General features: G+C 39.8%; 1 protein-coding gene across 5 annotated transcripts in view; it reads left to right on the plus strand.

The window, feature by feature from the left end:
- The first annotated feature begins 4,367 nt into the window (after positions 1-4,367).
- Positions 4,368-14,658, plus strand: part of LOC119728156 (polypyrimidine tract-binding protein 1-like) — a 59,293-nt gene continuing 49,002 nt past the window's right edge. For 2 of the 5 annotated variants that reach the window (XM_038200231.1, XM_038200233.1), the window contains exon 1: positions 4,368-5,218. In XM_038200231.1, the coding sequence (XP_038056159.1) occupies positions 5,072-5,218 (147 nt within the window). In that variant the 5' untranslated portion in view covers positions 4,368-5,071. The remainder of the gene's footprint in view (positions 5,219-14,658) is intronic. The other 3 variants (XM_038200232.1, XM_038200234.1, XM_038200235.1) reach the window with 3 other exon arrangements.

The following is a 14,658-nucleotide window of genomic DNA, read 5'->3' on the forward strand; positions in this document are numbered from 1 at the left end:
ATTTGATCCTGTTGAAATGGTTACACTCAACGCGGTGTTCATCAACACGACCCATTCACCACATATATCAAGTGACTCCCTCTCTCCCCCCCCCCCCCCCCCCCCCACACTGCGGTCTGCAGTAACCATACGAGCCAGAAGATGGCGCCCCTTCCCCGCTACCTTAATGGATCCGCGGCGCTCGTAATTTAAGACAGAAGGGAGGGAGGAGGCAAATGCGCGGAGGAGGCAAATGCGCGGTGGTTGTACAAGTACGATCAATAATAGTCGTGCGTCTCGATTCCGACCCCGTTGTCACTTGGCCGTCGAGACTTTTTGTGAGGGCGGAAGGAGTCGCATGTCTCCTGCAGCTATAGCAATTAAAGTGACACTACGCCGGGTGTGTGTGTGTTGGGGGGATATTGGCAAAGTCTATTTTTAGATGATTTTTCAGCTTTAAAGGGGCAGTGCTCGTTTATACCGTAATTATGTGACTTTATTGCTACATTGTAATGAAAATATTTGGGGGGAGCAGGGTTCAATTTTACTTTATCAAAAAAAATTGAATTATTATTTTTTAATATCTTTATGGTCCTGAATGATATGATGTTAATCATTTGATACACTGTAACATGTACATGTGTACCTTTAAATTTGTTTTAAATGCTACGATATATTTGGGTTTGTTTGTTTGTTTGGGGAAAATTTTTCCGCCAACACGGAATTGTTTGGTTCTATTTGCGTGACGTGGACTTGAGGATATAAGGATGAAATCAGAAAAAATTGGCTTTAAATGTTGTTATAAACTCTGTCTGCTGCCCTCACTTGACTCTGAAAATCAATTGGTCCAGATTTTTCCACATATTTTCCCTTTTATTTTTTTTGGGGGGGGGGGGGGGGGCTGGTGGAAGCAGGGGAATAAACCTCCTTTCTGCGCATCCTCTTTTGATTAGATTATATTCCTTCGCCCGCCGAACAGAAGACGACCAGAGGTGATGTTTGTTTGTCAGACGCAAAGAGAAAATCGGTCTCAGCTTTCGAGATTGGTTGCTGGGGCAGACTCCCGTTGCCATTAGGGCATCTGTGTGACACACTCTGCGCTGCCACCGTTCGGGTAAACGCACTTTAGAATGTGTAACCTTGCGACGATGGGTACGGCATACCAGCGTTTTCTATCCCTGCGCTTCGGTTCAATTTGTAATCTACCGCGGCGGACAGACGGACGTACACATACACTGTGTTATGGTGCTGCAGTATTGCCTACGGGTATATGATCAATTTGGGAGTAATTTTATGCCACTGCCAATTTGTCAGAGCCGGCAATAAAAAGTGGTGAGCCCTTCGTAGAAATGCAACGTTGGACGTGCCAGCAAATGTTTCTCTGTGTGTTCTGAGTTACTGTGTGTATTTTATGGCATTCAATTTCAAGGGTCATGTATGTAATTAATTTTTCTTAGGAACATATTCTGTGCAACTTTCTCCTTCTCTATATGACATCCCTTTTTGGTAATAATGTTATCGAAAAATGGACTTCTTTAAACTTTCAACATTAAACAGGTCAGTGTAATAATATTTTAAATGTTTTAATAATTGACAATTTACTTTCCTTTGATAAATGTAGAAGGAAATTCTCTTGCTGAAAAGTTGGATATGGATACGGCATGCATCATATTTTGAAACATGTCTTTGTACCGGTAATTACAGTAGGCATCAAAGTTTTAAAGTACATGTACATCCATGTACATGTACATGTACATGCACGTATAAATTTGAGAAAAATTAATGTACACATGTCCATTTTGCAAGCAAGAAAAATCTCCCGATAAACCTCGTGTAAATTCCCACTTAGTTTAGCATTCTCATCCATTTTGAGTTGTTGATGAGTACAAAAGAAATTTGTTTTTTTTTACAAATTAATGTGACGGTTTGAAAATACCATATGACATTGATGTACCTGAGAAGCAATACGAAAAAAGAAAATTGTACAAAAAAATAACGTGTACATTTTATGTCGCCATGTCACAACAAATACTGACTTCTCATTAGTACTCTGTTTTCTCAATATGGGTCCTCTTTTTGTCCCCGTGTATAAAATACCGGCTTTAATAATATCCCATCTCCTTTTAATTTCCTCCCTAATTGCTTCTTTTGTGCGACAAGCCTGGCTGCTTTCAATCATATTGAAATGCAATTTTGCAGGGTCTCAAGCTGGCATGCCGTGAGTTATTGATGACACTTCTCATAATTTGCTCCGAAAGATTTGGTTCCCCCCCCCCCTTTTTCCCCCAGTTTTTTTTTTAATGCTATTTTATGTGCACTAAGTTCCCTTTTGTTGATGGATGTCATCTTTTGTAACAAGTCTGAAAAATGAATGAATACATGGACCTCGATGTTTTTTTTATTACAATTTCTTTGACTGCTTTTATACCGGTATTTAGCCTGAAAATTGCATTCTCGCTAGCCACGGCAGTCTACTCGCGGACGCCGTATGATGGTACCCTGGCAAAATGAGTCCATACGTGTACTTTCCTATTTTGACCTCATGAGATTGATTATTCATGAGCACAGCCACATATGGGCTGACATATTTTCTGGCCAATCAAACTGCTCTTTACAAAAGCTGACTTAACGGCAGTGCACTGTGCTGCCCTGAAAAGTGCTCTCCTAGTGGCCAATGAAATTGACTGTTATTCCGGCCCTGAATATTCAGTGTGTTAAAAAAAGTCGTAAAGCCAATGCAGAGAATCTGATTGGCTGATGAATGTCAAAATATAGGCCACTGAATATTCAGTGTGTAAAAAATGTCATAAAGTCAGTGCAGAGAATCTGATTGGCTGATGAATGTCATGAATGTCAAAATATACTGAATATTCAGTGTGGAAAAAATGTAAAGTCAATGCAGAGAATCTGATTGGCTGATGAATGTCAAATATAGGCTACTGGATATTGAGTGTGTAAAAATGTCAAAAAGTCAGTGCAGAGAATCTGATTGGCTGATGAATGTCATGAATTTCAAAATATACTGAATATTCAGTGTGGAAAAAATGTCATAAAGTCAATTCAGAGAATCTGATTGGCTGATTAATGTCAAAATAGTAAGTTTCAGACAAGTTTGCCAGTGACATTTTACATTAGGTAATTGTTTTTGTTAAAGCAAATTTTGGTCTACATGTATGTTTTACACTAAATGTACATTTAATATACATGTACATGTATCCATTTTTTAATGCTGCGTTCCAAGTCCGACATTGTTACAATGTCAAAATGTAAGAAATCCAGTAAAAAAAACAACCCAAAAGTTATTTTTGAGTCATTGTAATATTTTATCCATTGATTTAGGAGATTGGGATAAAATTTTGTAAAAAACAAAAAGAGGACTCTTTGAAACAAGTGTGGTCCCAAGTTTTACGCAACAATTGGAGTTTTGATAGTTGGATAATCAGTCAGTCAAAAAAAATATCAATCAGAGCACTCTTGGACAATGTATTATAGAGGGCGCTATTTCAGTTTTACAGTCTCCCTGTGGTCTTTTTTAATTAAAGATGTTTTGTATGATGCGTTAAATGTGCTTGGCTCAAAACGATTGATGTTCATACATGTACCGGTACATTGTACATGTAACTAAATTACAAATGTAAATTAATTAGAAAACTAAAAGTTAGCATTTTATGGGGATTTAATAGGTGTAACATAGGTGGATTAGTGAACAGTTTTTGAGGGGAAAATGCTTTTTAAATACCTATTCTGAGTGTTTTATCATGAACTAAAACTACAAGGGCATGTACAATGCATGCACAGTATGTAAATGTATACATGGGGTATATTAAGTTACGGTTACATGTTCATGTACTTTTAATGAAATTGTTTCCAGAATTGTAACGGGTGTTGAATGTTCACGAAACTGTGCTTGATATCTGTTTTCTAAGGACATTTGAGCACCTTGTGTAGTCCATAATGTGTTAAGCTGGCCGGCACTAATTGTGTCTGATATTTAGATTATTTCCCTTTGTACGTGATTGGCCTTGCGGCTCAGGCAGTGCTTTGTGGACAAGCCCCTGCTGTTGAAAGGCCGAGGGGAGAAAAGGGAAAAATATGAGCCCAGGCTGGGTGTTATGCAGAACCTGAGGAGATTAGAAAAGAGTTGAGAGTGGAGCTGAATGTGCACACTAGCAGTGAATGAGTTGACTGGGGATAGGCCTACAGTGCATGCAGGGCAAACATTGAAGTGACCCTGGGTGGATGTTAAGTCCATTCAGATGAATGGCATTTGGTTTGCTGCGACTGCAGGGTAAAACACACACACACACTCCTCATCCGTGTTTGCCGGAGAGATTTCCCGGAGAGAGCTGCCAGAGTGAGGACGACTCGATGAATGGGAATAATACTTTCTCAAAAGAGGCTTGTATGTTCCTGTTACGCAACCGGGTTTGGGAGAGATTTGTTTTTGATCGAGAGTCGCATCGGCAGGGAGAGTTTGCTCATGTGCTCAACGGAAAACCCGGAGACTTAGTGCCCAGAGTTCCACTCCAGTGATTCCTTTATGAGATCGTGGTGGGGTTGACCCTCGACTGAATAGCGACGCGGTTTGGTGAGCAAACAGCGAGGCCGGTTTCAGCATCCAGCCACTCGCAGCCAGCCAGCTCAGCCTAGCCAGCCTTGTGTGTATTCATTCCATTTCATTCATGGCTGGAGGTGCAGTATAGACGTGGTCTGGTAGAACTCTTTTCATCTTCCTCTTCTAGGCTTTCTCTTCTGGGTTGTTTTGTTATCTCTCTTTGGTCGCAACGGCTTCGCAGACAAGAACTACCGGTACTACTGTATATTCAGCAGTTGCATGTAAAGTCGCGTGTACGCTCATTCACAACCAATTTGTTTGTGTGTGCATACATGCGTCGTGAGCTGTGACACAGCGAGTTCGGGATTCCCAACTCTCCCCTGGATTTTTTTTGGTTCGTGTGCGTGCCAAGCGACCGAGAGACAATCCCCATCTTGGCATCGAGTGATCGTGGTAGCACACCCTCATTGCTGAACCCACCTGTCGTATTATTAAGTCTCTGCAACTGGGGGTGACTCCACGAAAAACGCTGCACCTATGTACTTCGTCGATCCGTACGCGGGTGGCGAGATGATTCTAGCACCCAGTGGGGCTCCATATGGGACTGTACCAGTGATGGCGGTACCCCAGAGCCACCCCACAGCTAGTTATGTCTACAGCTCATCCACTAGGAAACGAGGCTTGGTAAGGAAGGACATGTGTACATTGTACGACTTTGTAAATTTAGCAGCATTACATGTGTTTAGTCAATAACCATGATAACACAACGTGCATGAAACCATACCGTACTGTATTTAACCTTTCAAACCCACCAGCACTGTTTTCTTCATGTACACGTGTACCTGCATATATTCAAAGTATTCATTTTTTTACCTTAGAATCAGGACATGTTTTAGATTTGTTTATAGTCTTTTTCCTGAATTTTTTATTTTAACCTATTATCACAAAATGTTACTTCTGTGAATATAGTGCACAAATACATTTATTTTCTCTGCCACAAGGTTATTGCAATCTGAAGACTGCTGCTGTTAATAAAAATGTGTTTAGTGTAGAATTCTTAGCAGTTTGATTCTGGGTACCAGACCAATTCACATCCAAATTTATTTAAGTTTCCCTTTTTTTTATCGTCATTATTTTCTCCAATACCTGTAGGTCAGGTCTACTAGTAATTTGTTTTTGTTTAGTGATTTATTCTTTTTATTGCTTTGTTTATTATCAGACTCACTTTAAGTTATTCTTTGTGGGTAAACTAAAAAAAGAATCTGCTGTCCAGAGAACATTACTTCTTCTGTGGTTTGGTTTCCGGATAACTCAACAGAGATCTTTTTGCACGAATGCTGCTCGCGTATTTGGACGGTTATTGGTTGTGCGTGGGCCTGCTGTAGATGTTATGGCCTACGCCTCTCTTTCCTTAAGTGACATTTAACTGACAATTTGGCCTTTGGTGTCTTGGAAACACTTCCTCTTTCGCTAAGTGGAAAACCACACTAATAAACAGAGGAAGGAATCAGTAATCTTATCAAATAAGCAGGGGGGCACATGTCAAGTATGTTTCTGAGGTGAGCTTTTGGAATTAGAAGTGAGTTGATTTACGATCGGTGCAGTAACATTTTCACGTTTGATAGTTTGCCAATATGTCATACATGTACCTGTACACTTTTTTTTGGATAAGATATTCCAAGTGGTTGAATTATGAGTATGCAGAAAACATCTGGCTCTGGTTTGGGAAGTTGTATAACATTTCCCCTTGTAGCTTTGCTATTTCTGAGCTTTTGGAGAATCAGAAAACCTTGGACACAATTATTGCCAGCTGTGTGAGCTGTCGGCCTGTATCCTGCCTGTATTGAGCAGGGTAGGATTGGAGATTTTGTGGTCTTTTTTTTTTTTTAACAGTGTGGTTGGCAGGTTTGTGAATCAAGGAAGTGAAGAGTGGGCTAATAGAGTGAGCGTTTATGCCCTGAGGATTGTAAATTGGTTTTTGCAAAGCCTAAATCATATTCTGCTCATTAAAACGGTAATTGAATGATAGCTGTACATGTACCAGTATGGTACATGTATAGCTTCTTGCCTTTAGAATAGCAATATGGCTGTTGTTTGTGTTCTATAGGTTGAGTTTGGGGTTTCAGGGGAAAACCAGTGACATATGTGCACATTACAATTCGTTCAGCTAATTTTATCGATAATTTGGACAATGTACAAATGTACATGTTGTACACGTATACATGTACATGTACCGTACGTGTACATGTACATGTCTGTTTCAACTCATTCAAACTGTTGAGGACCAGTTTTTCCTAACCGAGGTTTTTTGTTTTGTTTGGGTGTTTTGGGTGTTTGTTTTTTTGGTACAAAGTTTTGATTTGTCCATGTGGTGTTGGATCAAGTTGATTTTTCAATGCAGCTTGATATGCACTAGTCACTCTTAACCCTACACTCATTCCTTGAAAAGGTTACTTCATTTTCGCTGTGTTTTCATTCCCGCCCAGAACCCTGGCACCTTTGTTTTGGCTTTGAGAACTTCTGGGGTCAAACCTCCGAGCGCCAAACTGAAATAGAAACACTCCCTCCAAATGTAGCGTGTGTTTTGGGTTTCACATACTGTGTTATTTAGTTGGAGCCTGCAAAATTGCTAATAAACCTAATGTATAGGATTTCCCTGGCAAGATTACTATTTACAGAAAATGAGTATTCCGTGGCATGCCCCAAACCACCCCCCCCCCCCCCTTGTAACTTGAGCACCACTCTGCTCTGGTCTTCATGGCTTGTATCCAGGGCGATACAAGAGGGCTGGGCGGACGATTTCACCGGCGCCCATTGTGCTGGGAACCGGGTTAAGCTCGTATTAGGTTCACCTGGCGGAACATCAATGTTGTTTTAGCGGCCAACCCAGGTTTGGGTACGGAAATAAAAATATGCTTGTTTAGCACAATTGCTGTTTACCTGGAAGAGGTTGCCCGAAAACATGTTTACATAAGACACCTATAAACCCCTAAATATGGTAACTCCCTGCCCTTAAAAAAAAAGCAATTCAATACACAATCAAAAGTTTATTATCTCAGTGATGGAAAATTCTGTGGGCCTTTTGAAACATGTACAAGATTTAAAAGTTAGCATAGAAGACGCAAGTTAGTAAAATGGAATAAGTTATATTGTACAAAAATGGTTTTAAAAATTGGCTCATAAAATGATACAACACAAGTGAAAAGAACATACATGTATAAACTCAGTTTCAGCTTATGCTAAGTTTTGGGAATTCACTGCTATACAGTGAATAAGCCAAACAATTTAGTGCAGTTTCAATCCACAAAAAATAAGATCAACCTCTAAATTTAAAAGTACATACATGTACTGTAGTGTACAACATTTGCTTTTGCTGTAATTTTCAGAAATGGATGGATTTGGGGGGTATTATTTTATAGCAGATATTGTTACACTGAACGGTTTAAAGTTTTGTGTTCATAGATGCTGGAAAGCCAAGAAAAAAAATGTTGTTCTTGTAGTCTGGTTCCCTTACCCTACTTCAGACGAAACGGAGCAATTTATAGATTTCGGGGAACTGTCAGGTCAGGGAACCAGACTAGCTTGCTTGCACCTGTTCACAGATGTGTAATCGATTGCAAACATAACATGGACTAACTAAATATGGTAAATTGGGGGCAGATTTGAAAAAAACTCCATTTTTTTCCAAAGATGGTTGGCCCATCATTGTTAGAAATTGATACAACAATTCCACTTTTCTTGAAAATGAGAGCGCACCAGGTGCCATGATTTCACAGGATGCTTGAGACTATTACTCACTTAATAATTTCCTAAGTTTGTTTTTTGATGATTGCAAATGTTGTACAATGTACAGTAAATGAATGTTTTAACTTTAAATCACAACAACATGTACAGTTGTACAAAATGTACATCTGATCATCATCTAGTCACTCTTTGGCCTTTAGAATTATAACAATTTCTAAAATGTATATTTTGAAGGGATAAAAAAATGAATAAAAACATTTCTCAAATCTGACACTAGTCACAAAGGGCATGATTGCATAAAGGCAAAATTTGGTACAATACACAAAGTCCCCACTGTCCTGGTTCAGTGGTTCCCTGCGGCATAAAGAGGTTTTCACAGCGCTAGGATTGTTATCGATTTGCCATTCAGAGTTTTTTTTCCCCCTTTCGCCAACCCCTATTGAGAGTCATTCGGCCCGATAATGATTCTGTTTTGGATTCGCCTTGAACTTGTGTCGGCCACCTCGCTAGGTCTGTTGTTGTGCACGTGTGCAAGGCGACCGACAATGGCGAGGGATGGAAGTATCCGTGGAACAAAACATCGATAAAATGTCTGCACCGGATAATTTTTTTTTTTTAATATGACATTTATGAAAGGTTTGTGGGAAAAATCTATTGAACGTAGAGTTCAATGTTTCATGTACATGTTTGTGTGGACTTGTTCGCAGACAATGTACAATGTGTGATCACTTTCAAATGAACCTGCAATGACCTGTTTTTGAAACGTAATGTACAACATTTGCAGACATGGAAAAAAAAACTACCCTATTTTTATGAAATATCTTGGTTGCTTGTACAGTGAGTAGTCTCAAGCATCCTGTAAAATTGTGGCACCCAGTGTGCTGTCATTCAAGAAAAACAGAATTTTTGTATCAATTTCCAACGATGGTCGGCCGTCTATCGTTGGAAAAAACAGATTTTTCCCCCAAATACTGCCCCCAATTTACAATATTTAGGTACATGTCGTTTACAGTTTGTTTGCAATCGGTTGCACATCCCTGAACTGGTTGCAAGCCAGCTAGTCTGGTTTCCTGACCTGATAATTCCCAGACGTAAATAAATTGCTCTGTTTCATCTGAAATAGCATCAGGGAACCAGTATGTACAAGAACAACACTTTTTTCCTAGATTTTTCCAGCATCTACATGTACATGTATCTTATAGGTCAGCGTAACAATATTTGCTGTAAAATCCTAACCCCCAAATCCATCCATTTCTGAAAATTACAGCAAAAACATATGTATTACCTTTCAGCTTGTAATTTCAACATTGAGTGTCATTTTTTTTTCTTCATAAATTTTAAATCAAAAGTGTTTACAAGTAATTCTTTTCAGTCTTCTTTGATGTGAAGGGGCTGTGTTTTGTACAGACTAGTGCTTGCCACCATTATCTTCCTTTTGTTTGCTCTCAAGAGAGTTTTTTTTTTTTTGGTGTGTGTTTGTTTGATGTAAAGCTTATAATTTGTTTGGATATTACAGCAGCGTTTTTGCATTTTAAAAGCCTTCAGCGCATGCATTAGCGGTAGGAATCCCAGGACGACAAAGGCAAATAGACCATACTAATGGCAGACCAAAGTGAAAGGCGGTTTATAGGGGAAGGGCTTTATTCACCCAGACGTGGCATTTTGTATGCTAAGTTTGATTGTTAAATAAAAAAATACATGTTGTGCTATATTGAGCTTTGAAGACAGTATACTTGTGGTAAATTCATGCTATAAAATATTGTTCCCACTGAGTTCTGGGCAAGTATCCGGTGTACTCGAGTACTCACGAGTAGTGTTTGCTACTCGACTACTCGTGGTTTTTCATCTTCTGTACTCAAGTAGTTGTCCTGGCGCGAGTAGAAGTAGGTACTGGCGAGTAGCAAGTTTTCTTTCACAAGTGCTGACTTAGACAAAAGTTACCACTTAGCAATTTCTGCGCCAAACTTGTATTTTGTCTTAATACACCTGTACACGTGTCCTCCGCAATAAAAGAATCACTATTTCCATCTGTTTCCTTGGAATTCCACTAGCACTCTCAACAAATACATGTAAATGTTCAAGTAAAATGAGCCAATAGTTTGACATCTCAGTGCTAAAGAATGCGGTGTGCCTTCCACTCTTTTTATTCATAGTAACTTCTTTCTTTGTAATGTTTACATGCCATTTTTGTGTTTTTATGGGGATTTAGTAAACTACTCACGAGTACTCGACTGCTCTCGAGTAATTTCTCTGCGAGTACTTGGGTAGGAAAATCCACTACTCGCCCAGGCCTAACTCCCACTTATCAGGCATGCAACTTTTCCTCGGATCCGCTGATTTCCTCATTTTTTAGTTCTCGGGAAGGCCATTACAAATTGAAAAACACTGTACAAAGTCTTGTGTGGTTTGGAGTTTCCTCGTTTTTTTCTAAATTCCAGTTGCATGCCTAACTTATGCAAATGCCTCTAAAGGTGTAAGCCTGCTATTCCTGTCCTAAAAAGCATTATCCATCTTCACTTGTCTCCGCTAAAATCTGTTTCATGCGAAGCACTCTGTGCTATCAAAAGCACGCTATATGCACAGCAATTTGAAGGGATTTCAGCCTGAAGAATGGCAGCATAAGTGGGGGCATCATCCCTCAGTATTAAGGAAACCACAACAAAAGGATGGTAGTACAAACTGGAGGTGTTGCAATGAAAACGTCTGTAGTCGATTGTTGTAATACCTGGTTTGTGATGTCAGCTGGCTCAACAGTACAATGTACATGTAGGATGACACGTTTGCCTAATGACGCATTCGGTTTTTGTTGTACAAAATTTATGAACATGAGTTTTGTCTATGAATCAAACAGGGCCGACCAACTGGAGCATGTGATTGCATCAGAATTGGGATAAATTGTGTGGCATTTGTACATGCAAATACCGTCATGAAAAGGCAACAGCGTTTGGTATGCATTGCACATATACGAATGTGTGCTGTGGCAAAAAACGTGGTTTAAATGTTTTGCACCGGTACGTGCAGTTTATAGTGTGGAGTCTATAAAATAAAAATGTGCTCTTACATGTAATAAACTCTGCAGTTTTGAAACTTGACGCGGCTGTTTTTTTCCGAGGTTTTTTTTAATTCTATGTTTTGCTCTGCATCTTGACATTCCTAAACCTATGTACCCACCCCAAATCCATCAAAATCCATTTCCTCATTTTTGGGATTTTGGTAGGCAAGCCATCTCTACCAAGTCCATCAAGATCCACCCATAGTAGTGGTGTTTTTTAGGTAGATTTCAGCAGATTTGGTCCTAATACATTATAATGTGAAGCAGGGTCAGTGATGGATTTTGGTAGAATTGGTCCAGTTTTTAGTAAAAGACACTGGGGAGTTAGGGTTAAATGTATATTTGGTTCATTTTGTATTGTGAAGAGAGGCCATACACAGCTTAACTGAAAAGCTCAGTTAGTTTTTAAGAGCCTGTAAAGTCTGCGAATTTAAATTTGAATAGAAGACCGTGATGTCTGAGAAACCTTTTTAGAAGACAAAAAAATTGTTTAGAAGAAGACCTTGGTGTCTTAGATACAGTTCCTACTACGTGTGTATTCAATCCCTTTTTTCCCCCCTGAAATCCGTGCTTGAAACTCTCCGGATGTGAAGGTCTTCCCGAACCGAACATCACTCTGCCTCTAATCAGCGACTTGAGAGACGTTGCGGTGTGTTTCCCCCGGAGTTATCCAAATCAAATTAAAAATCCCTCGGAGTCTTTTCAACCGGTCGGGCCCGAGAGTGGTGGCTTAAATGTTTGCCCAGCTCTCCAGTCTGAGGTACGTCCCTACGGTAGCTATAGGGATCCGCAAATATATGGAGCGTTGCCATAACTCAAGGAGACCCTTTCAAAGGCAATTTGAAGAGGGGGATGGGATTTGTTTTCTTTTCTTTTTTTCTTGGGAGATTTTGGCGGGAAGAATGTGGGGATTTTACCAAAGGGATTTGGGTGAGGCTTGAGTTGAATACACTTGTGTATGTCCTTCATACTTATATTTAGTCTTGATTGTGTGAGCAGGATTATACTAGGCCTGTGTGAACTGAAAGGGATTTGATTTATGCACTGTCCTGTAACTGTAGCCTAGCTGATTGGAGTATTACATGTATAACAAATCCTTAACTGTAGCATCTTTGTGAAAGATTGGAAGGAAATAGGAATAAGAAGACTTGTTTCTGTTTTTGAGAACGTTTGATTCAACCTTAACTGCCTACGCATTTTTACAAGTGAGCTTTTTGGATCCTTCAAACTCCATGACTAATCCATATAAGTGAAATCTCAATAAGTCAAACCTCAGGGGAATGGGTTCAAATTTTGAGTTAAGCAGAGTTTTAAGTTAAGCAGAGTTTTGAGTTAGCAAATGGATTTCCTTTGCAACAACCATTGACTGGAATAAGTTCTTACTTTGAGTTAGAACGGTTTTCGAATTGGCAGGTTTCGACTTATCAAGATTTCACTGTATTGCCAGGTACCGGAACATACCGGTATGTACCGGTATGTACCGGTGGCATGTACTGGACCTTTGTCATAATGTTTCACATAATGTATTGTATGTATTATGAATCTGTCAGATTATAAGGGCCTTTCACACTATCCAAAACCTCTTGTGATGGACCCTGGGTCCAACGTGGAGATTTCAGGAATCCCTTTCACACTAGCAAGAATCCAATACGGTTTCTACAGGGGTCCAGCTCTCTCCATGGGTAAAATCATGGTCAACCCTGGTCAGGACTAGGTGGAGATGCAGTATACCCAGGTAGACAATGTACTTCCGACTTGTGTACAAAGCGTAAATTGTGAATGGTATTGCCTTGCCTGCCCGCGTTTGTTGGGACCTCAGTTCCACTCACGACGGACCCATGTTGACTTCAACATGTGTACATATAATGTAGGTGAAACAATAGACCATTATGATGTTGCAGCCATTTGATTTTGTCCCATTCAGATCAATGTAACCAAAGCGAAGCTGGAAGGAAAAATAGTCTGGTTCCTTTTTGCACAAAAACATTATCATTCAGTACTGTTATTGGATACAGGGAACATGACTACAATGGTGGAAGCATGATAAAGGTCTGTAGTGTGAAAAGGCCTAGTTCGATGTTAACTTAAGTGTTGCATATAATGGTGTTAAATAAAAATCTTTAAAAAATAATCAGCAAGACAGCAAAACGATCAGCAGGTTGGCAAAACGTAAGTGTGGTGGCATAAAATTACCAGAACTGCCTCCTAAAATCCTGGGAAGACACTGAAACACTGTGTGTTCAGTACGGTATTTGTACATAATTGGTACAATATCCAAGCATAGACCAAGGAAAGCTATGCAGTATCACCGTAAAGAGCAAACTTGACTCCGGCTCGCCGGGCAGGCCATTTACATTTAATTGAATTACGTCCTGGTAGGCGTAATAGAACTCGTTGTCTCTATTGAATCAGCTGGCAGTATAACCAGAGTGCCACACTGCGCTGCATCTGTTGCCCCGGACGGCTGCCAGGTTCGGTTGTCGCAAAACAGTCCAAACGTGTACCGTCGACGATTTCGTGACAAAACCTCATGTTGACAAGTTGCCCAACATGCTTGCAAGTTGCAACCAACCTCTGTGGTTGTTGACATTACGGTCTAATGAAATCACTACATCTGCTCATCAGTTATGCGCAAATGACACAATGCAGTTAGTCATCATCGTCTACACATACATGTCTTGTGTACACTTACAATACATTACATTTGTACATCTTATCACAGCCATAAACCCCCAGAACGTTCGAAATCCTTTTTGCATTTTGGAGGATTTTGCAGGATTGAGAAGAGCTAGAGCTTAGCTACATCTATGGACAAACTACCGGTACTAGTATAATGAACACAGCCATACAAGTGTGTATTTGTCTGCAATCGGGGACCCCCTATTGTCCCTCTTTTGTTTGAACTTTTTAGGAAGACCTTCCATATGTTTTGTACACGAATCCAAATTGGGGACCTCTCGGGAATTGGGGACCCTACTGTCCTCCATTGTTTAATGTCCCCTATTGAATGCAGAAACAAACTCAAACATTCAACAATCGCATACGTCTGTGTGCATGTGTATGAACAATGAGCTATAAAAGACAGCTCCATGGTATGAACATGGAGCTATAAAAAGGATATGGTATGAACATCTCCTTCCTATTTTTTTTTTCCGTACAATTATTTAGCTGTTCAATGTTCACTTAACAAATTTATTTTGGATCCCACTTTGCTGGTTACAATTTTTTTTCACCATACGCCAATGTTTTCACTTTGGAACAGTGCCTGCAACCGCTCAATAACAACTTGTTATTAATTGCCCCATTTGGTGCTCACCATGCGATCCTG

This window comes from Patiria miniata, unplaced genomic scaffold, assembly GCF_015706575.1.
Source record: "Patiria miniata isolate m_02_andy unplaced genomic scaffold, ASM1570657v1 HiC_scaffold_20, whole genome shotgun sequence".
Taxonomy (NCBI): Eukaryota; Metazoa; Echinodermata; class Asteroidea; order Valvatida; family Asterinidae; genus Patiria; species Patiria miniata.